The sequence below is a fragment of the Desarmillaria tabescens genome (genome assembly GCF_030435595.1).
Source record: "Desarmillaria tabescens strain CCBAS 213 chromosome Unknown EV420scaffold_191, whole genome shotgun sequence".
Classification (NCBI taxonomy): domain Eukaryota; kingdom Fungi; phylum Basidiomycota; class Agaricomycetes; order Agaricales; family Physalacriaceae; genus Desarmillaria; species Desarmillaria tabescens.
This window is the reverse complement of record NW_026848490.1, coordinates 21,393-46,486: the sequence shown is the minus strand read 5'-3', so window position 1 is coordinate 46,486 and position 25,094 is coordinate 21,393. Positions and strand designations below refer to the sequence as shown.

At 47.2% G+C, this 25,094-nt stretch overlaps 3 protein-coding genes across 3 annotated transcripts; 1 reads left to right on the top strand and 2 right to left on the bottom strand.

Annotated features, from left to right (window-relative positions):
- Positions 1 to 19,482: 19,482 nt before the first annotated feature.
- Positions 19,483 to 20,442, top strand: EV420DRAFT_1488699 (uncharacterized protein; the record flags this gene model as incomplete). The annotated part of the gene is made up of 5 exons (XM_060470645.1): positions 19,483 to 19,518; positions 19,637 to 19,699; positions 19,995 to 20,158; positions 20,266 to 20,290; positions 20,344 to 20,442. The coding sequence occupies 5 exons, from the start codon at positions 19,483 to 19,485 to the stop codon at positions 20,440 to 20,442; spliced, it is 387 nt and encodes a 128-aa protein (XP_060321709.1).
- Positions 20,443 to 21,816: 1,374 nt separating this feature from the next.
- EV420DRAFT_1248273 (uncharacterized protein) lies at positions 21,817 to 22,167 on the bottom strand (the record flags this gene model as incomplete). Its single annotated transcript, XM_060466708.1, has 2 exons — positions 21,817 to 21,882; positions 21,934 to 22,167. Coding segments are annotated over 2 exons (300 nt in total), but the record flags the coding sequence as incomplete, so codon positions are not given.
- Positions 22,168 to 22,329: 162 nt separating this feature from the next.
- EV420DRAFT_1654060 (uncharacterized protein) lies at positions 22,330 to 22,906 on the bottom strand (the record flags this gene model as incomplete). Its single annotated transcript, XM_060478784.1, has 4 exons — positions 22,330 to 22,380; positions 22,432 to 22,679; positions 22,737 to 22,778; positions 22,834 to 22,906. 4 exons carry the CDS (start codon positions 22,904 to 22,906, stop codon positions 22,330 to 22,332), a joined length of 414 nt encoding a protein of 137 aa, XP_060321707.1.
- Positions 22,907 to 25,094: the final 2,188 nt, after the last annotated feature.

Sequence of the window (25,094 nt, the reverse complement as noted above, 5' to 3'; positions counted from 1 at the left end):
TTTGCTCATCATCTCTACTGACTTTTCTGCTCCTCTTTTCGCTAGGTAGTCTGTTCGCTCATTCCCTATGATGTCCTTGTGGCCTGGACACCATGAGATTTCGACCGTATGTGAAGGGTTACTGTCGAGGAATTGCCATATTCGACGATGAAAGACTATCGAGAATTCTTGTCCGGTCTTGGGTAGGGTGTCGAATATCGCATCGACTGCTGATGCGTTGTCCGCGAAGAAGTGTAAGTGCTTTACTTCTTCATCTTCTTTTGCGTGGTTCGTTGCTTTCGTCACTCCCATCGCGAGGGCTGCTATCTCCCCATCATAGACCTCTGCTTTCTCTCCCAGCCCCATGCTGAGCTCGAAGGCCTGTGCCCCGTCTCTGAATCCCACTACTCCTGCTCCTACTTGCCTCTTTCCCCGTACGTCCCGCTGTGATCCATCTGTGTATATTAACAGGTGTTCCCGGGTTTGCAGCCGTTTTATGTTACTGTTATGTTGACATGCCGCTGCATCTTTCGTCTGGCCGTTCGTTCCATTTATGGTAAGTCTTACCCCGTAGTCGTGTTTGGTGCATCTCCATGGTGCTGCAAATTCTGAGAAGGGGTGTCTCCCTATTGGTCGACGAACTGTTATGGTGTCGCAGATGCCTTTCTTTTCATTGCCATCCTTTAACATGATTCTTTTTCTTTTTAGGTTCAGTTCCAGAACACGATTTGACTTCGTGTCTGGTATTGCTCAAGTACGTTGTTTCCTACTGTTGTAGTGATATTTGCGCAGGCACACAACGATCAAGAACCTGCGACGATACGTCGTTACTGATGATCTACTTGGCTGAGACTAGCATTTTAGCATGCAGGGAGCATGGAGTAGGGTTACCTTTGAGTGCATGTGGGTTAGGCAAGATATTCAGAGTGGCATCGATGTCTGAGTGGGATGCAGGTGACGAGGGGAGTTGCTACGGTGTCGGCTACACGCCGCATGTGTACCTTTAGTTGCCTTTCATCCATCTATGGTACTTTTGAATTCATAAAATTGATTGAGGATTTGGACTTGCTACGATTGCAGTAGCCTCCCGCTTGATTTGCATGGTACAAGGTATGCAGTAGGAAATATTTTCATTTTCAAGACCTAATGCATATGCAGGGATGAACAGAAATTCGAATGGAGAGCAAAAGCATAACATACATTATTATCACAGCTCGGATTAGATGTTAGATTGTGCAAGATGCGAGCTGGTGGCACAGCCGTCAAGCGAGCTTTTTTGCACCACCACACTTCCAGTTTAAATCAAGCTGTATTATATGTTTCAGCTTGAACAAGCACGTCTACGCAGATTTACAAAAAGGATACAACCTGCCGCGGCCGTTTCTTTGTACAAAAAGGAAAGAATCGGGGACCCGGCAACTGCCGCTACTGGATCTAAATCAGTCGGGCTGATCGGGCCGACGCTGCAACTGCTCTACTTTCCGAGCCCAAATTGTACTGACGTCGAAGGGACCTAGTGAAGATAGTCTTGACACAACACTGGTAGTTTTTATGTTGGCCAGCAGGAAGGATATAGTACTGAGCAATAGTGGACAAGCAGAGTTCACCATGCGATACCGCGTTATCGTGTCCACTGTCAATGTGATTGTCATGAACGATAAGGTACACGTCCTTTTCCCATGAGAAAAAAATCACGTAGGGATCCAGATGGAAATTATCGCCGGATGTGGACCCTTCACGGTGTTCGTGTCGTACTAGGTGAGTACGCCGCCAACTTTCTGAGGCGGGGACTGAATTTTTGTGGCTACTTGATAAATCTCCGATACTTCTACCGACGAAGGAAGGCCCGGGACAGATGAGGATCTTGTCTTGTCGGCCATTGACCTAAAGCCGCCCTGCTCCCATTGGTGGATGATGATCCAAGGAGGATATCCTTATTGAAGGTCAGAATACCTCGCGAATCAAGGAGCACCTACAGTACGAACAAGTTGCCACCTTTGATGTACGCGTCAATTGTACACCGACCTAGAAGAAGGAGAATAGCCATACCGCGGCTGAAGGACGCGAAGAACTTGCAGACACTTGTCGATTTCGTCGATATCCTCTCGATGATCTTGTGAATGTGGCTGGTGGCATATATTGAACAGAAGGATTATACCAGCGTTGAAACCGGGAAGGTACAGAACTATTAGCAGGTGGCTAAAGAAGGGTCCGACCAACCTTACCTCAAAGACGTGGCCCCAAGTGGTGGCGTTGCACGTCAATGACACAAGCGCAGCTCTGAGCAGCTTGAACGCATGCGGGTAGCGAATCTAACCCAAGCCTCCACAAGGAGAAACGATGAAGCAGAGCACACGTCACGCAGTAGCTTCTCCTTTGAACTTTGTTTTCTAGCTCTTCAATATATGTAGAGGTACGGTCGGTTACTTGTAGGAAGGAAGAAAGGCATAAAAGCACCAACGGTATGGAGTAGTATTTCTAGAACGAAATCCGTCATTGGACCTTACCAGCTGAAATGTATTTTGGCGCTCACAGCGGCAGAGTCGGGGTCATCATTGTACGTGCGACTAAGCTTAGCCTTTCAGTAGTTTGAACATTGATTTCCTGGCATCCGTGGCATGCCATTACCTTGCACTAGACGCAAACAAATTAGCTCGGGTGGAATTTTCAGCGCAAGGAAACCTTACATCCAACTAAAATGCACTAATCAGCGTCCATTTGCGTAGACGGGGATGATGTGCTTTAGTACGGACCCTTTTTGTGCCTGCAGATCCCGCATAGTCTTCAGAGAGTCTCCTCTTTCGGAACTTGGTACTTACTCTCATCAGTATTCATAGACATTGAGAAACGTCCTTTTGATCGCGCAAGTCGACGTGATTCGCAAGACGGTGGACGTGTGTAGTGAAGGGTTGGCCGGCGGCCGGAGTAAGGAACGGCACGTTCCCGGCCATCAGTAAAAATTTCCAGAATTCGTAATTGCAATCACACAATGCTCCCATTTACTTGCACAATCCAAGCTAGCGCTCCATCGAGTTTTACAGCGTCCTAAAATGGCTCGCTTCTGTCTACCGATACGTTTTGCAGCTCCTCATTTCGGCCGGTCTTGCCATCTTCGCGGCGATCATCGGTATCGCGGTTTCAACCTTTCCATGCACGATGTCCGGGTCCGAGGGTAGGAAAAATATCAACGATATTGTTAGGTACCATCTTCTCCGACTGTTGTACACACATACGACTAATTTCTCTTTTACTCTTCAGACATTTTTCCCCGGCATGGTTTGCCGTCATCATGGGAACTGGTTCGATCAGCATCCTATTCCGTACGATTCCGTACGGCTTAGGTTCCCAGGGAATGAAGACTGTGTCGCTCGCGTTCTTTTTCCTCGATATATGTCTCTTCATCATTTGTCTACTAGTTTCCGTTCTCCGTTACACCATCTACCCGGAAACGTGGGGTCCGATGATTCGTCATCCTTCGCAGAGTCTCTATGCCTGTACATTTCCCATGGGCGCAGTGACCATTCTAACGACAGCAGTCAGCCTCATTCACGAGGACTATGGGTTGGGCGGAAAGTCGTTTTTATATGTCATCTGGTGGTTGTGGTGGATAGACGTTGCTTGTTCCTTCTTATGCTGCTTCGGTGTTTTGTATTGCATGTAAGCGCGCCAAATTTATCTTGAAAGTTGGTATTGATTCGTTCTCAGGCAAACTGTCCATGTTCACACGCTACAAACAATGACCACAATTTGGCTGCTGCCGGTAGTGACGCTGGTTGTCGCGTCGTCAGCTGGCGGTATCATAGCTTTGTCGCTATATAAATATTCGCTAGAATATGCGCTCGTGACCATTACGTCCTCCATCTTTATGCTGTCCATCGGACTATCGTTAGCCTTGATGTTGTTGACCATGTATCTACTTCGCCTCATTGTACATGGTCTTCCCTCTGGCTCACAGATAACCTCCGTATTTTTACCCCTCGGACCCATGGGGCAGGCCGGTTACTCCATACTCCTTCTTGGACAGTTCTTCCGAACAACCTTGCCACTTCCCTATGGAAGTTCAGAATTACTGACCGACAAATCAACTGGCCGCTCCATTAACGTGTTCTGCACCATTGTTACAATGATTTTGTGGTCCCTGGCATCGATGTGGTTATTCTTTGCCCTCCTGGGGCTGCAGAAGACTCTTCGTCAAACGAGTGTCCCCTTCAAGTTGCAGATATGGGGCATCATTTTCCCAAACGTAAGCATGTGTTGCTTTCGTCTGGCCCAGCATTAACGCCAGTGTTTCCTGTAGGGCGTATACGCGAATCTTACTCTCAGCCTTGCGAGTACTTTTGACTCATCATTCTTCCGAATCTGGGGAATAGCATATGCCGTTGCCACGATACTCACGTGGTGCTTGGTGGCTTCGCGTACGGTAGCATTGATTTACAGCACGCAGATATTCGAAGTGCCATCCGCCAACGATCTCGATGCGGAAGAAACTTGGGATGTGATAATGTAGAGGGACATCTAGATCTATACCGAAATAGCAGGCAGAAAGGCGGTGTTTACCACAAATTTAGACATGCACTGCACTCTGATCAACTCGTGTTTGTGGATAGCACAGAAGCTTGGGGCGGTGGCAAGCCAGATGGGCAAGTGAGATAGCAAATGAATTCCCTACCACCCACAATCCGGAGAAAGGCGGAGATTACTGTTTCGTCTGAGAAATAAACAGTTCGTATCAGCGTAATGGAGGAGGACATCAGCGCCTATTCCGAGGGTATTTATGCTTCCCATCCGGCAGTACCAAAAATCCCCATCGGCGGCATCGGCATTGTTGGAATCCTCGGTGTTGCGCAGGGTAGACTCCTGGCTGGTAAGGCCAGTTGATATGAACTTATTATTCTATGGCTCCTACAGAGCCAATATTTATACTACTTCAGACTGTAATCTAGAATATACTACAACTTTCTACTGCTCTCGTGCTTACTCAGATACTCTCGGCTTGATGCCGGATTGCCCCTTCTAGAACTTTCCGGCAAAATCCCAACAGGCATGCCTGTTGTCGTTCTCATCACGGAATCGCCACGATAGATTATGAAGGCTTGCAAGCGAAAAGGAGTTTCCATTCAGCTACGTACATCCTCCCCCTGCCGCTTATATCATATCATGCTCGTAAGTTATCTCTACCGGAAGTGCTCGAGCATTCAAGTCAAAGAAAAACACATTCCGCGAACATTTCGAAGCAATTTACAAAGGCACTAATCAAATCTGAGGAAGACAAATACATCATAATAGTCATGGATTTTTTGGGACTCCTTTCACATTTTCCTTCTTATACAGTCAAATCTTTCTTTTCATCTTCACTTTCGCAAGAAGTCTGGGATGCTCCTGCGTTCCCGGAAGTGAAGCCAAACGTTAACAAGTAAGATGCCAAGAGAGACTGCGGAGACGTATACCAAGAGGATTCCGGCCTCGTCGCGCCGCTCGATACCCGTGCGACGATCAGGGTAGGCGCTAAACCCTAAGATAGCATATTAGCAACCCGGGGGAAGAGAGCGCTAGGGTCAAGCTCAAACTCACAGTAATCATAGTCGCGATAACTATGGGATAGTTCGCATCCACATTGCCCGTGGTATAAAAAGCAAGCAGAATAATCAGTGCTATAGCGTACAATGATGCGGACTCGACGATGACTTCGATCCAGAGCCGGCGGGTTCCCTTCTCGATGCTTGGCTTGATCATTATGATGCGATATATAATGATCAAAGTGCAAAGCAGAGTTACGACAAGCGACATGGAGAAGTAGGGGAGCGTCCAATCGATCTGGGCCGCACTCCATGCACTTCCTGGAGGAGGACTAGCAGTCTGTTGATAGATGCTGAAACCTGCAAAGACTGCGTCGGGCTATTAGTTCTGATTTGATGTTGATGACAGCGAGGAGACGAACTCGTTCCAACGATAGTACATAGCACTGGGACAATGACAAACATCCATCTGCGACCACAGATGATCCAGCACCGCCAAATCTAAAACCATACCAGACGGTCAGTCTCGTTCCGACATGTTAATATAATAGTACTATCTGCTTACCATGATGCAGTCCGCGATAAGGGTATTTGCCATGAAGGCCGCTGTGCTCAGGAGCATCCACTTAGGCGCATCGAAGAAATAGCCGTATACAGTTTCCTCCGTTTCGCCATGTTTGATGAAGCCTCCTCGGACAAAATTCCATCGAACGGCGAGATGGGATGTGGCGATGAGGTGCATCACGATGACCAGCCCGCCATGAACGAGACGATCTCTGCCTTTATCACGGACCGCTACCATGTGCATTATGATCGTGTATAATAACCAGGACATTGAGACGAGGGGCCTACCGACTATCCAGATCGTAAAAGCCACAACGGTAGTGTACATCCCTGAACCGAACACGTTTCAAGTAAGCGCTGGTACCGTTTCGGGTGGGGAAGGACATACCATAGAGCAGAGATTCAAGCAGTGTTACATTCAGCATTGTATCGCGGTACTGAAGTGAGAATTCCGCTGGATAGGAGGCCATGTTGGTGCACTATGGTCTCCTCGTTGAACACTCGTTCGTTCTTATACCCCACTCTAACTTAATCCATTCCAACTCCGCCGAACACGCACAACATCAAACGGAAAAAGCACAGGTCCGTTACACCCTTGTGGATGGATGTGATACCATCTCGGTAGTCAAAGAACCGTAGAATTGAATCTCAATGAACCGATGACTACGAAGGGATTGGACAAGAACAAGGCCCATCCCTCTTTGAGGAGCTTTGCGCCTTTCTGGGCTAAGTGGGGTGGAGATGACTAGTTCCTCCAGGGCCAGGTAAGGGGGAACGATCCCGGTTTGATTCCTCAAGGCAAACTTCCTGTCTGCTACTAACAAGCTCCGTTAGCTTCTAATATTTCGCTGGTGGTGAAAGACTATACAGAGAACAATAGTTACTGAATAGGACCCGTGGCGCCCAAGGATGATGATCAGGGGGAGATGGTGTTTCAAAGTCATCTCGCCGAGAAACCAGAGAGTGAGAAGTAAAGCGAATTCTATTTTCTCATGAAATTGTCTTGTCCAACCTGAACATCATAGCTAGGAGATGAACGAACTCGCCGATCTGCGCAAGAACGCGGGAAGCCCATCGATGTGCTTATTTACTCCGACATGGAATGGAATGAGCTGATCTCCTTTTGGCCCAAAGGACGTGTTAATAGACTTCGGAAGGGAGAAGGCATCTCACCATTACACAAGACACGGAACAGGAACAGTCAAGTACTCATCGACGACCCAGACGGGGGAGTCTCTTCGGGTCCCGAAATGACAATACACTGCTCGAGTGATGCACGCTTATGGCCTTACACACAGCCAGCCAGACGGAAAATCTCTGCCAAAGGACGGGTTGCGAGCTATAAGACCACCACTGGTTTGGGATACAGATTGATCCTGTAAGTATCACTTATGTCTTATGTACGCATGATGGGCGCTCGTACTGAATGTTACCAAAGAAAGTTTCCTTATGGGAGGCGCGAAATTAGAGGCGCCGTGACAAAGAAGAGAGGATTTTCCGATAAATGGCACGCCTAGGTTACGCGTCTAGATGACGGCATAGACGGGGGACTATTTAGCCATTTCTGTTATCTGTAAGACGTAAGATTCTGGCAAGTACAACACTGACCTGATTTGAACTCTTTACATGCTTTTCTAGGACCGGTATATGCTTAAAGCCTGGTGTTTGCAGGAACAACGCGAGGCAAAAGCTCACGAGTTGTCGATCTGGAGCTGGAACATCAGCCAAAAGACATCAAGAAGCTGCGGACACAAACCTATCCGAAAGTACGGCTCTCTCTTGCGGGTAACAGACATTTGAGATGCTTTCAAATGTCCGGTGCTATATGGGAGCCGTAGGAGTTGAAACAGACATCAAGATTACGGACGTAAGACCCGCATCGGCATTTCGAAAGAAAAGTCAGGCCGGTTCTGTACTTAATGGACATGAGAGTTGGTACTATATATCTTCGTAAAGAAACCCCATTTACCTGGCCTGGTTCCAGTATGTCTAGCCTGGATGATTCCGTACAATTCTGTAGACAAGGCGAAAATAGAGAGGAGGAAAAGATATCTTGCCAGACCTGCCAAGTGCACATAAGTACTACCTCAAACAACAGTCGAAAAGAAGGGCGACATAATAAGACAAAGATAGTCCTCAATGATTTGATTAGATGGGCATTCCCAATCCATAGGATGTTCACATATCCCACTGGCTAGATAGCACGTACCAATAATGCCATCAACATTCCACACCAGATAATAATTGTTAACGGAGGATATTTGCGCCTCTGAGCTCGACGGAGCCCTCAATGGTCGTGGTTGAAGTTGACATGTTGATGGCGGAAAGGAAAAGGCGCATTGTTCCCACGCCTCTTGGCAATCAGCCACCACCGTCTCAGCCATCACTCGGCAGCAACTCGAATACTGGTCTCAAAAGCGCGCTACGCATTGCATTTTCCTCTTTACCTGTATGATGAAGATAACAAAAAGCTCCTAGATGCCCGGTTTTCTTTTGGACTCGCGTCTTTGTATTGCAACGAAGACAACTTTCTCGCGGTGCATTCGCCAGCGGCTTTTGCTCATGTTATGTCCTACCTGCTGCCTTTCCTCTCTAACAATGATTCCTTTCCTTCTTTCTACTCGGAGAGAAACCAGCGCGCCTCTTCTCCCTGACATCATGAAGATTGATGAAGAACTTTCTTGCGCGTTGCGCTAAGATACTACTGGCAGTAGATGCTTACGACACCGTTTTGGCTCCGGTCCACCATGAAGTTCTACCGGAGATATGGACGACATATTTCTCTGTCTGAATGATATGCCGCCGAGCGTGCATATCTTGGAAGGCTGAATCACTATCCATGGGCCTCTCGTATGTCCGTAAGGCTTGAAGTCGCGCTTTCACGCGGTGCAATCTGGCAGGAAATTTCAGCTCCAAACCATGGAAAGCGTAAGGCTCCGCTTGCACTATTGGCTCAATAGCTGTGGCCACTACATCAGTTTCGGATGATTATTCTTCCTTCAGAGACTGTGCTGGCATGCTAGCACACGGGTCATGGCAGTCTGCAATCTATGACGACACTCGAACTATTTGGCGAGGAGATTCACTGTATCAGAGAATTCGAGGTTGTTCCACGTTTGGTCGGCCTCAATGGACATTTGAAACCTAATCCATCTTCCTACGGTGTCAGCTTGTGTTCAGACGATGGACAAGGCGATCTTTCTACATACTCCACAAATTTCATTCATACAAGCAACCCCTCTTTTGCATTTTCTACAGATCGACACTTTTCAAGAATAATCTCTTGCTAAATCTGTTATCCGTTCTTATCTGACAGCGTTGCAACGCTCCTTCGCCATGTTCATCGAAAGTCTATCCCTTCCGGCATTGACCGACGTCAATATTGGCTCACTCCGCCCTCGACGGAGTGCTGCGCCAGAAGGAGTCCAGCTTGCCATACATGCGTTCATATCCTGGTCGTACTGTGCCTGAGAATTTTTGATACTTCCCTTACAGAGGATCTCTTCTTCTTGTTGGATTCGACTCCTCAGCTTATTGACCTGTCTGTTGACTTCCACCATTGGCACTGAGCAGATGATCCGACGATCATGATCCAGGACCTCGTTTTGTATTGACAGAAGCGAGAAGACGAGGGAACTTTCCTATTGGCCCACCATCTCAAACTGCTATGCGTTTCCTCATATGATACGCATAATATAAAGCCTATCAGCTTTCCGGATGGCGGCTTTGGAGTCATGATTGGAGCTCGGAAGGCGTGGATTGTGAAGATTGCGTTGATAACAACGGGGGGTCCAATGTCTCCGGCCGGCAAAGCGTACTTGTGTGGATCCATGTACCGGAAACTATAACCTCGTAGAGCATAAGAGACTGTTAGAAATGTCTACTGCTGCCTGCATCGTAGTGTGGCAAGTTCACTCTAGTACTTATTGCCTCCATACCTTACGCTCAACGTTTCTTTCCTCCAGAATGTCCTAATGCAAAAGTTCGTCAACGACGCTGAGGGATTGAGCGTGCTAGTTTCGCCTTCACACGCCTAACGATCTCTATCACGGTAAGGATCCTCTATCAGATGACCGTGCCATGTCATGATGAGATGAGATATACATGTGCTACCGGTGCATTTTCTGGGCATCGTCTAGGCCGCGGCGTATCGGTCCTCCGGCCCGGATATCCAACAGATAATCTTGCGATCTTGTGGTCATAAAAACTTTGTCTCCTAAAACTCATTCTACACAACAATCGGCAGTTTCAGGTCTGTAAAGTTACAATGTCCATCACAAATACTTTTGATCTCGATTTCCTATCGATCGCGAATAGGCCGGCTGATATTCCGCCATAATTGTCGTTGCTTGTGCATGACTCATTATTATTACCATCTGTCAATTCAAATGACCCTTCGTGGACTCCTTCAATTCTTCTTCCATTCCCACTCGCCCGTCTAGGTCTTTCCTATGGATTCAGAGTCCACCCCCCTCCTCGACGAAGTGTCTAGACATGAGCAAATCTATAATCGATTCTCCTCCGCTAAGAAGAGGACGATCGTAGCTCTCGTGTCATGGAGCGCTTTGGTTCCGAGTTGAGTGGCCATACTGGCTCTGGTGTGAGAAGTAACTGACGGGTATTCTATCAGTGTTCGCATCAGGATCGTTCATTCCTGCAATACCACAAATCGCGCATGATATGGACACAACGGGAACAACAATCAGGTACGCACCAGTATTCTCAATGTCGAGAATTATTCTCTAAGATCATCGTGAAGTTTGGCTGTCAGTCTTTCGATATTCGCTGCATCACTAGGCGCGATGGTATTCGCGACGTATAGTGGTTTCTGTAAGTTTAGTTTTCCCTAATACACTTCTTGAGGCGCTCATGGACTAAGACGGCCGACGGCCGGTATACCTTATCGGCACCCCGCTCCTCACCCTTGGATCTATTGGTGTGGCGTTATCGCGTAACGTTCCCGAAATGATGGTGTGCCGTTTTATCCAGGCGTTCGGAACTTCTGGTGGAATGTCCGTAGGAGCGGCGGTGATTGGTGACATCTACAAGTTAACAGAGCGTGGAACGGCAATGGGTATATTCTTCGGGGTAGGTACCCATTCCGCGTTTTACAAAGACACGTTATATATTGCTTCTAGGCAACATTACTTGGCCCAGCGCTGTCGCCTCTGGCCGGAGGTAAGTACAGAATCCCATATATTGGTTCATCCTTCTGATCCATATCATTTCATCCAGGATGGGGTGCGCATTACGCGTCTTGGCGATGGACGCAGATCGCACTCGCTTTCGCCGGCTTCGCCGCATTCGTACTGATGTTCTTTTTCCTTCCGGAGACGAGTCACCCGGGATCCCGTGGCGTAGACAAGATGCTTGAAGCAGATGATACAACACCAAAGCACTGGAAGTGGGTTTGGTTAAACCCCTTCTCGCCTTTAGCGCTTCTACGAAGTCCTAACCTAATGCTTTCCGTACGACTCCCTATGATGTTCTCCTTCCGTCCCGCGCCCTGATTTTGTATCTAGACGCTTGCTGGAGCGGCTATTCTAATCACTGACTTCGGTATGCTCTATGAATCCCGTCAGCTGAGTTACAATCTTAACGTCTTGTAGCAATGTTCGTACCCATCGCGTATACGATCGTAGGTCCACTCCTAAACCTTGAATGTGGTGGTCGCTGATCTTTCTCAGGGCGTCAAATATAATATCACCAATGAATTCATTATTGGAGCGTGCTTCGTGCCCGGGGGATTAGGCAACATTGGTAAGTCCCCCCCAATGTTATCAAAATCACCTCTAAATTCCTGTTGCATTCTAGTCGGCGCTCCCCTCGCGGGATATCTCTCAGACCGTGCTGTCATTCTTTCTCGTAAAAAATATGGCGCGGACTCTTGGAAACCTGAGGAACGTTTGAGAGCCGCACTCATCGGGACTCTTATTCCTGTACCGCTATCGATCCTGGCATCAGGCCTAATAATTCAGTACATCGACGGGACTCTTGGACTCGTGTTGAACCTGATATGTTTCTTCGTGAATGGAGTTGGTGTCGATATGGCTTTGACGCCGGCAACTGCCTATGCAGTGGACATTATGCATTCGCGAAGTGCAGAGATTATGGCGGCCTCGATGTTCGTGTTATCCTGAACAAATGACTCTATATTCAAGCTAACACCTGGTTCTTGCAGGGGCTTTAGGTCGATAATCCTTTCTGTGGCTGTTGCCTTGGTGCTACCATCGATCAAGCGATATGGTGTGGTTTTTACTGACAGTATCGCTGCGCTAGTAGGATGGTCGTCGTTTGTGTACGTGGGACGTGTCTTGACTTGTCTACTACTCGACTCACTTGATGTTTATTACAGGATGATTTGGGTGACGATCCGATATGGAAAGCGGATGAGAGAGTGGGTGGACGTGGGCTATTCTACAGCCAAAGATACTTAGAATCGAAGAGCGAAGAGCACAATAGAAGTTTTTTCTTGACGCATTTGCTGTTGAAACGCTAACCGCGAACTCTTTCGGAACCAGATTTTTTGAAAGGTCATAAATGATCACACGCACTTCGTTATTATATTCTGCTCTCTTCGCTGATGTCAGTCGCAATATTACTCACCACAAAAAGTGAATATCGAGAAACAACTAATTTCGGCCCGGATAATTTTCGGTTCGCCAAGGAGGAGCGGTCCGTCTGTCATCAGCGACCACCTGCGTCGAGAAGCCACCATGGTCATCAGGACGTCTGGTCTGGCCCAGGACAATAAAAGGACAACATTCTCTCTCTCTCTCTCTCAACACAACCATGCTGACCTTCGTCCTGGCACTCAGTGCTCTCCCACTCACCTACTCCTCTTCAGTATCCTCCTCTGCCGCCCAGACGTTCCTCGGTGTCGGCGGCTCAGGCGCCTGGTGGCCTATGGACCTGTACCACTTTCCAGAAGCGACACGTCAGAACCTTTCCAACCTTCTCTTCTCACAAGACGGCCTGGGACTGTCGAGCTACCGGTGGAACGTCGGAAGCGGAGGGGTCAATGTGTCCAACCCCGTCCGTGCCCCAGAGACGTTCTATGTTAGCCCGGGGGTGTACAACTGGTCCGCGGACACGCAGGGCGTGTATTTCTTGACTGAGGCGGCGAAGCGGGGTGTGCAGGACTTGACTATGTTTGCGAATAGTGCGCCTGCGCCCTTGACGTCGGGTGGTACGAGCTGTAATAGTCAGTTCGTTAGTGGTACGCCCTTACAATCGTGAAGTATGCTCTCGGTTAAAGCTGATGTTACTACTAGGTACCGGAGCAGCGTATGGGACTTTCCTGGGTGATGTGGCTCTGCATTTCATTCAAGAGGGCATCAATATCAACCATATCTCTCCGATGAATGAGCCTGATAACAACTTTGGACCGTCTCCGTGCGGCCAGGAAGGAATGAGGGTTGCTCCGACTCAGTACGCCTTTCTTGTTTAATAAGATCCCGAAGATAATGAGAAAGGTTTTTTTCTTTAGGCGTGCAGAAGTCGTCGAAGGTCTTTACGATGCTCTCAGTTCCAGAGGTTTAGCATCGTCAGTTGGGATCCTTGCCGACGAATCTTCTTCTCTTAGCCTTGCTACGAACGAATACGCGTCTTGGCTTCCTCAAGTCATCGACAAGGTTACGATTACTCATTTCTTATTAGTTCATCTTTTTTTGACGCAATGACAGGTTGCTGCTCTGGTACACCACACCTACGACTTCCCCTCTGACTCTAATTATCGCTCCTATATCAGTACTACCAGCAGCCGCTATCCTGGTAAAGCTACATGGATGTCTGTGAGAATGTCATGCTACTCTGGATATACATCATAACATTAAACTTGTTCAGGAAATCTGCTGTTCACTCGGGCAAGCCAATGGCAACGGAAGAGGCTGGTCAGGAGGATATGATCCTACGTAAGTATCTATTTGTTCTGGTTCACGGTTTGTGCGCTTACATATACGTTCCAGGATCAACAACGCTCTCATGTTCTCGGGATTAATGTTCCAGAGCTTTGTCTTGGCTCAAGAACCCCACTACGACGTGAGTGCCTAGAACTTATTATCTAAATGGCGACGTGCTCAGCAAGCACTTGGACAGTTTTGGACCTTGGTATCAAATCGTGCGTATCTTTGACCGTGGATCGTATCTGGTGTTCATTCCGTAAAGAACTGGGATGCTCTCCGGTCACAGACCCTAGTTGTGTACTCCAACCCAATTCAAATGGATGGACTGTGAGCATCCCATCGACATTGTCGTACGCTACAAGCTGACGGCCCTAGGACGGTGTCATTTACTACGACGGCTCATACGCGTCCAATGGAAATTACAACCTCTGTTCGTCTCCCTTTCTCTCCCAAGTTGCCGGCGGCATTCTCTTACTCAGGACCTTAGATATCGCGAAACATTTCTGGACATTAAAACATTTCGGAAATTTCGTGAAACGTTCGTACCTACCTCTTCCTTTGCAATTTGTCTCTTAAATCCCTATTATCCAGCGGGTAGCCAACGCCGTTCCATTGACAACGACGCCAGCCTAAATTCTATGGCCGTGTCTACAGCGAGCACGTATTATATCCTCGCCATGAACCCGAACAGTGCCAGCAGCACGCTGAACTTGACGTTCCCCGATGCGGTATGCGCTACGACCGCGTGGCGCACATCTGCTAGCGAGGACTTTGTTGAGGTCGATGCTGCGACACAGAATGGCGACGAATGGATCTTACCCTTGACTGCAATTAGTTTGACGACTTATATCTTCGATAGGAATGCGTGTTAGTCTCACAGATAGTGGAGATTTGATAATGGAAGATACGATTATGAAAGTCTTATAGGGATGGAGCAATCAGACATGTCGGAGACACGGCCTCGATTTACTGCGAGAGACACTTTGGCGTAAGGTCCATTAAGAGCAAGTAAGGAAGAGTAGCTACAATTTTAAGTGTTCTACACGTATCAACACAAATCAAAAAGCTACACAAGGATTACTTAGGTAATTCAGACCGCCGTGGAACGAGACCTGGTGCGCAATATAGCATAACTGCAAGGATCTCAGGCAGTGCAACCAAGGGGTACCAGAAATGCTCATTGCTCGCCGCCTTGGTATTATTGATCGTAGCCGTCAAGAAAGCCTCGCGCACGATGAGTAGAATCGAGATGGCACAAAGGATGAACGACCCATGTTTCTCTCCAAAGGCCTTGGCATGTTCCCTATGGTAACCTAAAACACGATCCGAGTCAATCAAACGGGTAAATGGCCCGACAAAAGATGCACTGACCATCATCTGTCTCCCTCCTGACGAGTACTACCGTCTGGAACGCTTGGAGAATGGTAAGGACCAAGAAGATGATAATACTAGCTTTGCGGAGAGCAATGCCGGTAGAGCTTGTGGGATCATTCGACTCCGTAGTGATACCCGCTATTCCCAGCGCGACGCCAGCTGTGAGGGAAAGTCGGAAGATTCTGCGATTACCCGTTATGCGTGATAGAATGCTTGTGGAGGGAGGGAGGGAGGAGAGCAGCTCCCTGGGAATAATCAGTAACGCTCGGCAACAGCCTACGAGTTCGACTCACCTGTCTAGCACCAAGGTGTAGGCAGCATACAACAACCCAAAGAACCCTATCCCGAACAAGACCTCATCGGCAATGAGGAGGCTAAGGTTTTCACCCGCTGAATCCGACCCTATCAAAGCGGCGCGTATCACGAATGCAACGAAACGGACTGGCGAGACGTTCAGTAGATACTCTATCGATAAGACAAAACAGCTTACTTGCACAGAAGACAGATAACACTATGTGCACGTAGGTGGGATTTTTGAAGGATTGGAGAATGAAAAATCCACATAAGGGGACATAGGCGATGGTGAAAACGATAGCTGCAGCTATACTGCTGTAGCCATAGGCATCTGCGTAGTTGGTGCTCGCCATTGAATATTGAATATTGAGGTGTTGTTGGGAAGGAAGGGTAGTTGGTTTACAGCTTAACATTGACGTCGCCTTTAAATAGAACAGTAAAGCGGTGTCTCAAACGCATCTATTTTTAGCTCCCTGTTCCTCGGAGAAAAAAACTGAAATCCTTTCAACAGATATGTCCTTACTCGACTTGATTGCAAACTTGACGTGTTGCTAGTTGCTCGGCGCTCAGACAGCGCTCAGGGGCCAGGAATTTCGACGAGAACGAGGTGTACTTGAGAAAAAACTGGTGCCGTTGGGCCACTGTAGGTACCGTCGGGAGAAGATCGAGTGCGTCGGATCACCTGGGAAAGTATCGGAAATGCGGTAAGGACGGTAAAGGCTGTCCCAAAAAGCGATAAAATGAAAACCGCATAGATTTCAGGGCACATGAGGGTGCTTCAAGTTTGGATATAGAACTTCTTCTACCTCAGATCTTAAACACAACACGACCGGTTAGCCGGCCTGCCTCCATATCGGCGAGAACACTAGGGGAGATTAATATCAAGAATGAATCCTGAGAAAGAGCGCACGTACTTGTTGACTTCTGTCAGGTCTTTGACCTCGAAATGGCACTTCACTTTGCCTCGGGCTGCGAGATCGAGTGCTTCAAGGGTGTCTTGCTGGTTTCTAGCTCATCACTTATTAGCATTCGCAGAAGAAAAAGAAGGCAACTACGCTTACCCAGTTGCAGATCCAACGATATTAAGTGCCTGCCAATCAGCTTTCAGCAGTCGGATCTCGATTGGACGAGGAACCAACACCCACCTTGGCAACCAATAGGGGAATAGGCACGTTTAAAAGGGCTGCTCCCGGTGGCATACCAACAGCAACCAGCGTCCCAGCTTTGCGCAAATACATCAGTGCTTGATTGAAAGGCCTCGCCTGTGATACAATTCAGATAGAGCGCCCGAACAAATATGACTGGGAGGAAACATACGTCACCAACAGCCAGGAGGGCGGCATGTGGACCAAGACCGTCTGCAGCTTGCATGACTTCCTCAATAAGGTTCTCAGCCTTCCTGAAGTCAATAAACTTCTCGGCTCCTAGTCCAAGGCACAGATCTCTCTTCTCGTCGCCAGTATCTAGAAAGGGTTAGACCAGTAACGGAACAAGTTGGCGGGGAGAGTGTACCAATGGCTATGACGCGTAGTCCCATAGCTAAAGCATATTGGATAGCTTTATCCACATAGAATGAGCCTCAAGCAGCTCTACCGAATGTAGTTCACATACCCAGATGGCCTAGTCCACCGCCAGCCCCGGAAATAGCTACCCAATGTCCGACTCTTGCCCTCGTCTGTTTCAACGCCCTGTACACAGTCAATCCCTAGTTATAAAGAAGCATTCGCGATGAGTTCGGAGATTAATAAGCGTGACACGCACGGCACATAAGATGGGGGCCGCCTCATCGCTCGGAAGCCCATCCGGAATTGGGGTAACGTAGTCAGTGAAGGACACCTATGCAGAATGAGTTTAAGTTTCATCTCGCAGGGGGGGCACTCACAGCATAGTCAGCGAATGTCCCGTCCAGTCGAAACCCATGGCAATGTGTGTCAGCCACGGAGCAGACTAGATAGCGACGAATTAAAAGCGATTGAAAGCAAGGATTTACACGCTTACGAGCATCATTCCCGAGGTAACACTGTTCGCATCTATAGAACTATCAATTCGCATTCAACAGTTTTCTTGCAAGGTATTCATACTTCGAGCAGGTATTCGCAACCCATTTCGTGCCCACCCTATCGCCTACTTTGATACTGGCGTCTGCGCTGCGGTTGGGTCCAATAGCAACAACGCGCCCGATTCCTTCGTGGCCCGCAACGACAGGAATAGTAGGCTTCTGCAACCAGTCTCCGTTCTTCGCGTGTAAATCTGAATGGCAGCACCCCGAGTATTCTAGCTTGATAAGGCATTCGCCAGGAGCGAGTGCCTCGGGTTGCTTGACAGGATAGTCATTCCGGAGCACCAAATCCTCTTTGAGCTGGGCGATAACAGCAGCGCGTGCAGTCTGGGGGATAGACATTGTTAAGAACATATCAATCTCATGTAACGGTATTTATATCAAGTACTCACTAAGGCATGTGTTATTTCCGCGAAGCTACCTTATGAGGCTCAGGTGTCCGATTCAAGACTACGCCGTCTTGGTCAGCTATTGATATGGGGCTCTGACGGCGATACCGGATGACTTTGCAAGAGAAGTTGAACCTTGAAGAGAAGTATGTGCTGATTTAATCCTGATAGAAGCGGATATTCAGGACAAAATATGTATGGACAGTCAGCATGAATGTCATACCATGGCCGTGGGGCGGAGGATGCAAGCCGTTGAGTGACTTGAGAGGAGATAGAATTCTGAGAATAGCAACAGTTGAGAAGGCCAGGTGTTGTCGAGACTCTGCGAGTAAATAGCAGAATATGCTGGTGCTGATTGCGACACCAAAGGTGCAAAGGAGAAAAGTCGACCCGTGTTTCATTTTGGCTTTCTCAACATTGTCGCAATTTTCCATGAATCTTAGCCCTCTTCCAGAGCACGTTCTGTATCGGCGGAGATAGAAGAAGTACCTTCGGATTGAAGGTGCTCAACTATTACATGTGGGAGTTTCTCGGCGTCTGAGATAACATGTCAGCAGCTAGATATCGTTAAATGAATAGAAAATATACTCTCGGTGTACCAAGAACTTCTTTCGGTGTCCGATTTCAGCTACGGAATTTGTCTGATTCTACCACGGGGGTATTACGCTAAGTGTTCTCGTGTTTGTTTTTCGGCCTGATCCGTTAGAGTAGAGAGATTAATAGAGTGAATACACTGCATAGCACGAGACCAAGGATTACAGAACGTATCAGTGAGCATGCGGAAACGCAAAGTGATGGTGGAAAGCAAGAGAAGACACGTACTCAATGGGACCTGGGAAAAGCGTATGACCGGTTACATAAGTTACCGAGTTATCGGTTGTCGCGGTAGTAGCGGCCCGAGAATATCCCTTCCCCATCCATCATTTGGCGCGCCTGTCCCCAAGGGATGTCCAAGGAGAAGACACTCTAAGAATATTGTTGGGACATCAGCAGATTGGGAAAAAAATTGCCGGGGGTTGCGGCGACCACGGTCCGGCGGAATTCTTATCCGCCTCGTCAAGGCCTCACAGGCCCATATAACCAAGGCGTAATGTTGTGCCCTTTTCATAGGCTATTATAAACCCACGTAATAATTACTTGCTCTCTGAGATTGCATAAAATTATTTTCAGCTCATGTATCACTACCATAAGCACAATAAAATGTAGCCGGGCTTGCACAGACTGGTTCAAAACTGATTGAAAAATGGTAGTAAGAATTGAATTTAATTCCTAGGTGTCTAAAACGATGACATAAATGTATTACAGGTCAGCAAACCCCATATCATTGATGTCGAGCTCGAGGTCATTTGACTCTACAGATCCACTGCAGAATCGGCACCTTCTATGGAAAGCCTCTCGCCATCATGGTCTTCATGGTCTGGTCCATCGTTTCCCGTTTTGTGTGTGGAGGATGGCCTAGCTTTATTTAACCCTGTAGTCGAATATTGGCTTCACAGCGGTTCTTGTGAATTGAAAGTCACGATCCTTCGGATGCTCTACTGAATTTTCACTGTTCAGCCAGAATCAGCGGGAGACGGGAGAAAGGAAAAAGAACATCAGACACTAAGAAAATTACGAGAAGTGAGACGGGGTGCATGGCATGAAAAACGATGCCCAATTAGTTGATTCCGAGTCGGAGATCTTGCGATCGTGTCGTTGTGTTCGGATGTACCACGTGATAGCTCGCGGTTCGTTCTGAGTTTTAACTCACTGCTACTTACTCATTTTCCTTCTCGTCGTGGAGGCCTATCGGGCCAGAGCCAGATCTACAAGACCTATCTCCTCTAGGCCTATTCTTCTCCGACACGGACGTCTTCTTCCGAGCTCGGAACTCCAACATAATTTCTTTCAATATAAATACAGTCCGAAGTCGCAGCTCTCAAGCAACGCCACCACCTCTCCAAGAATCGCAGATTTCCAGCCTGCTTGGATCCTCTCATCTATCAATGCATCAAGTTCAACTAGTGGTCTTTTGAAGAGACGTATTGCAGAGTTGGAGGAGGAAGTGGTCGTGTTGAAGGGCACTCAAGTCAAGCATTGGTGAGTTTGATAATGGTTCTCTCCTTGGGATTCGCTCCATAACATCTTAGGGGGTTATTCAAGCCGATGAGTTGTGCCCTTCCCCATGTGATGTCGCTCTTTAATAGTGTCCGGAGTGCCAAGGATGAGCAGGTCCGATGCCAACAATTTGAGGTGACATTCTTTTTCCTAGTGATGTTTTCAAGGCTGAAAAGATTGAACTATCTAGGTCCCCTCCTAACAGTAACTCTGGGAAGCGATTGGCAGCGAAGAGGGAGGAGCAGGAGGGAGATCATACAGTATAAATTTGAGGTCACTTGTGTAAACCGTAGTGTTGTATTATGTTCACCGTAATAATAAATATACTATTTCAAGTCTCTCTAAGTCTCGAAGAGTGAAACTACAAATTATACATGCCCCCAGCCACCCACAAACTACTAGCTGCTACGGGCCCGCTCTAAGATGGTGCTTGGGTTATATTTGCCCATGGCATCAAGTAATTGTACTAATACCTTTCGAAGCCTGACATGCATTACTGATATCGGAAATGCTCATAAGGATATGTGTAGAATTATCATTTTTCCACGCTTCATATGGGCATATAAGGCTGATGCAATTATTTCGGACATTGCCATGCATTTCGAGCCTTGCCACGGGCTTATACGGCCGTATATATTTTTGTTCGATTCGCTGATGGATTTGGCAATCCGGCATCATGCCGAGGATGCTTATTAAGGTAGAAGTCGTAGGAAAAGCGTGGAACATTCTAGTAAAAGTACATTTAGTATAAAAGTAGGTACTTAAGCGTAGATCCTCATGCGTTTGCAGAGCTCAGCCAAGTGCAATACTATTGGCTTGCTACCGTGCATGTGACACTGGGAACGAACCGATACCCCGTTTTCCAACAAATATGAAGACTCATCATTTGGTATTTTCGCTTTCTCCTACTGCTGGAACACCGGAGAAGTCGTGCTGTCCTCTTATTTCTACCCGATATCACTCTCTAGGTCGCCGCTAGTACTGGCCCGCACACTTGAATCTTATTTTCGTACACAAAGAGCTTACTTTCCAGTTATGCGACATCTCTTAGAGTACCCTTACTCGATGTGACTCTCTAGGTCGTCAGGACTAACGTTTCTTTCTCTGTTACACTGCAAAACTATCTTCATGTTGCGGACATACCTTGCAGCGTGCAGGTTTTTTGCCCCACATTTTTCTTCGTGCGTTTAGAAGGGTACTTGGAAAAACAGGTGCGCCAGCTCTCGCCGGCTACTTCGATGAGGTCCTAGGAGCACACATCACAGACAATTCGAACAATTTTACATAAATTACGATGACCCTATAGCTATCTATCACGGAGGGTTATTTCGGCGACGGGCTTTACTCTAATAGCATACATACAGGGAACCACGTGGAAAGATACGGACGAATATCATGGGAAAGGCAAGTGAAAGGCTTCAGACGACCGCCGGTTCTTCCTGTCAATTTCTTTCTAGATCAATAGTAGCACCTCTGCCACTTCTGAAAGCGTTGTCACGATCCGGACTTTCATCCCTTTCCACTCCATCGTCCTTGAGTTTGTTCTCATAGAAGTTATCCAACGTGCCCTCCGCAGCGGGGATACCTTCTAATTGAGAAACGGAATGACCGAATTGCAAAGTAGAGACATTACTCGATTTCCAGCTATCATCAGGACGTGCTTGTCCCGACGCGATACGTCCGACGATAAGAGTAGGTGCGATTCCCTTCAAAAGAAGAGTCAGTACTTGAGCTACCGCAGGAAAAGATGGGCGAACTGTGATAGAGACGTATATGGCTTCCGGGTAAACACTCGCCTCATAGTTGTGGAGCAAAAAAGCCATCCACAATATTAGAGAGACGGCATAGAGCGAAGCCGACTCAACGAGAATTTCGATGACGCCGCGGTAGGCACCGATGCTGTTCGAAGATCTCCCAACTTTTATGATTCGGTAGATGATGAGAATAGTACAAAACAGCGTAGTTCCCAAAGAGAACGAAAGGTACATGGTGATCCATTTGGTCTCTTGCATAGCCGCTTTCAATGGATCATCTGATATGGAACCATAGACATCGTCCAATAGGGCCATCCAGCCAAAAACTGCTATGGTTAATTCCATGAGGACAAGAAGGCCGAGAGCCATACCATTTTGAGAAAACAGTAGCAGTGTCGGTCAGACGATGGTCTCATAGCGACCACCCCAAATAACCCAGCAGCGCCAGATCTGATTGAATTTTCAGTCCTCTTCAAAAAAAAAACAGAAGTCACGACAGACCATGATGGCGTCGGCAATAGTGGTATTGATCCCGGACGTAATTCCAGCTGACCAATGCAATATAAGCCACGACGACGAGCTGCTTATCGTTGCTTGAATCGCAGTGGCAACTGTCTCCCCGTTCTTGACGAAGGTGTATTGTGTGAAGTTCCAGGTGACAGCCACATAAATTGTGGTCGAGATATACAAGATAATGATGATGAGAATCATAGTATTCCTTGCTTTCGTTTGTCTCCCTTTGTTGGATGCTATAGATATTTAGATCGTGCAGGCATTCGGAGATAATCACTGAAGACCTAGCATACCTATTGACCATAGAGTGACTGCTAGGGTGCATGTATAGATGCCTGCGACGTTTTTAAATTAGATACATTGCACACACACATTGACGCAGTTACAAACCATGACAAAAAGTTCCAAGGAGGGATTCATTCAGGAAAGGCCCAAGAGGGTTGACGTATTCTTCGTCCGACATCGTATTGGATTCTCGGCAAGACTTGAGCTCGCTTAGTTCACTCTTATATAGCGTAGCTAGCCACGGCCTAAGCTTCATCTGTGATGTCTGTGACTCAGCGATATCACTCGAGATTCCTATGAAACTGGTGTCCTCAGTGTTCTGAACAGAAAGAAGGCGATAGAACTCATGATTTTGAGAGATATGTGCGATATAGCGTTCGGGGACTGTAAGTTCAACGAATCAAGCAGAGCACATGCATCCAGAAGAGATGCAAGCAGATATATTTAGAATGTTATCAAACATGCAGTGAGTATCTTGCTGCATTAGTATCAGATCTTTTGACTTTTCATGTTCGGATGATAAGAATACTCACTGAACTTCCCACAAGGGACACATCGATTGTAGATCTTTAACGGCGCCAGAACGTGGTGGCACTGTACATATGGTGCGGCAATAGTGGTGTTTTGGAGTTGAATGTGCGGCCTTCATCTGAGTAAATTAGGACAGTACATCTAAAAGAGAGAAGAGTTGGCATCTTGTCGAAATGTTTATGGCGGAAACGGGGGGTACTGGATGGTCAGTTGAGGAAGCTTTTTTTTTTTGCTACCCATCGGCCCGAACCGGACCGTTCACGGCACCGACAAAATGTTGACGAAGCGAATGATTGTTTCAACAATTGTTCAACAAGCCTGAGCACTGCCTGCCCAATGTTTGTACCTCGGTGATGTAGTTCAAACACATCTACCTCTGAACAAGTTGATTATATCTCAATAACTCCAGATCTTCCGTTTTCATTAGTGGACAATCATACTCAGAACGAGTCAGAAGTCTGCACTGCAACTGCACTGGCAGGACTGCCAAGAAATCGGAGGGTTGAATTTTTCATCCTGGTATAGCACAGGTGCAAGTAGCTCAGCTTCTGTGATAATCTTTGTGGAATAAATCCCTCTTTCGGTTGATCAATGCAGCATAAAGTCTGGACACCTTTCCAAAGAATTCTGAACACACCGGAGATAATATGCAGGCATTCCTCGGTATAGGCGTCCATGACACCCAAGACATTGTCAGTAACGAGATATTAAGCGAGAGTCCGATTCAAGTCCGATTCCTGAATTCCTTCGTATATTTACCCACTTCGACACCATTCTGTGTTCGATGAACTTTGCGTTACCCGAATAGTTTCTACTAGGCGTCATCTGTTGTAAACGATTTGACTCATTCTTACGCATTATGTATATTATGCAGTCGATCTAAGCCATTGCAAGGAGACTGAACCAGCCCTGCTTGTTGGAAAGTCCGTGTAAGCATGTGAGAGTCTCCCAGGTCTGGCCTAGAGAACATCTCGATAATTATTTAATGAAATAGATGATAAATTTCTTAGACGTGGATCGGTTAAATGACATTGTAACGTTTACTTCCTGCGAATATAGGTTATTTCTCTTTCTCTTGCAGTGCCTCGGAGGCTTGTTTCCTGCAACCTTACGCACCGGCAGCGACAACGTACAATTATAATTGGTTGATATTTAATGACTTCTAATCGCACTTGTGATCTCGGCACGATAAAGACATGACAGAGGGCTGCGGCATTGTCAACAGTCACCGAAGATGTATAGTAATGAAAAAGGGAAACAAGTGAGATACACGGATGGTAGATAATTAAGTTGAAGATAACTTTCAGTCCGTGTTATGAATGCTCATTAAGTCGATGCATCCCACAATTCCACAGCTATGGGGTGAATTACGTGCGGCCCAAGAGGGCCAGAGTCTGGCGAGAAGCCTCTTCCCTAGCTGCGCGAACGCTTCTGGCACTTCCTTGACCACTGGCGATGCCATCAACTAACCAAGACAAGGTGTCAGCACGCGTTCCATAACAGTATACGGATTGTTCGTACTGAGAGCAGTCGAGGTCCATGTTCCATTATGCTGAGGTCCTTCAAACACATCCTGGAACTCAAGCTGAAATCCAGCTTGGATAGAAAGATTGTTCAACTCTGTTCGATAGTCTGCGGAGGACAAACAATATCAGATGAATCACAAGACAAAAAAAAACGGAGAATATAGCTGCGCGCCTCTTCGTTGGTTGTCAGCCATTTTATCTGTGTGGGGAGCAAGTGAGAAGGTTGATTATTTCAGAGGGAGTAGGTGTCGGTTAGTATGGTATCGAGACATTGCGTCCTCATTTTTATACGGTAAGAACAGCAAAACA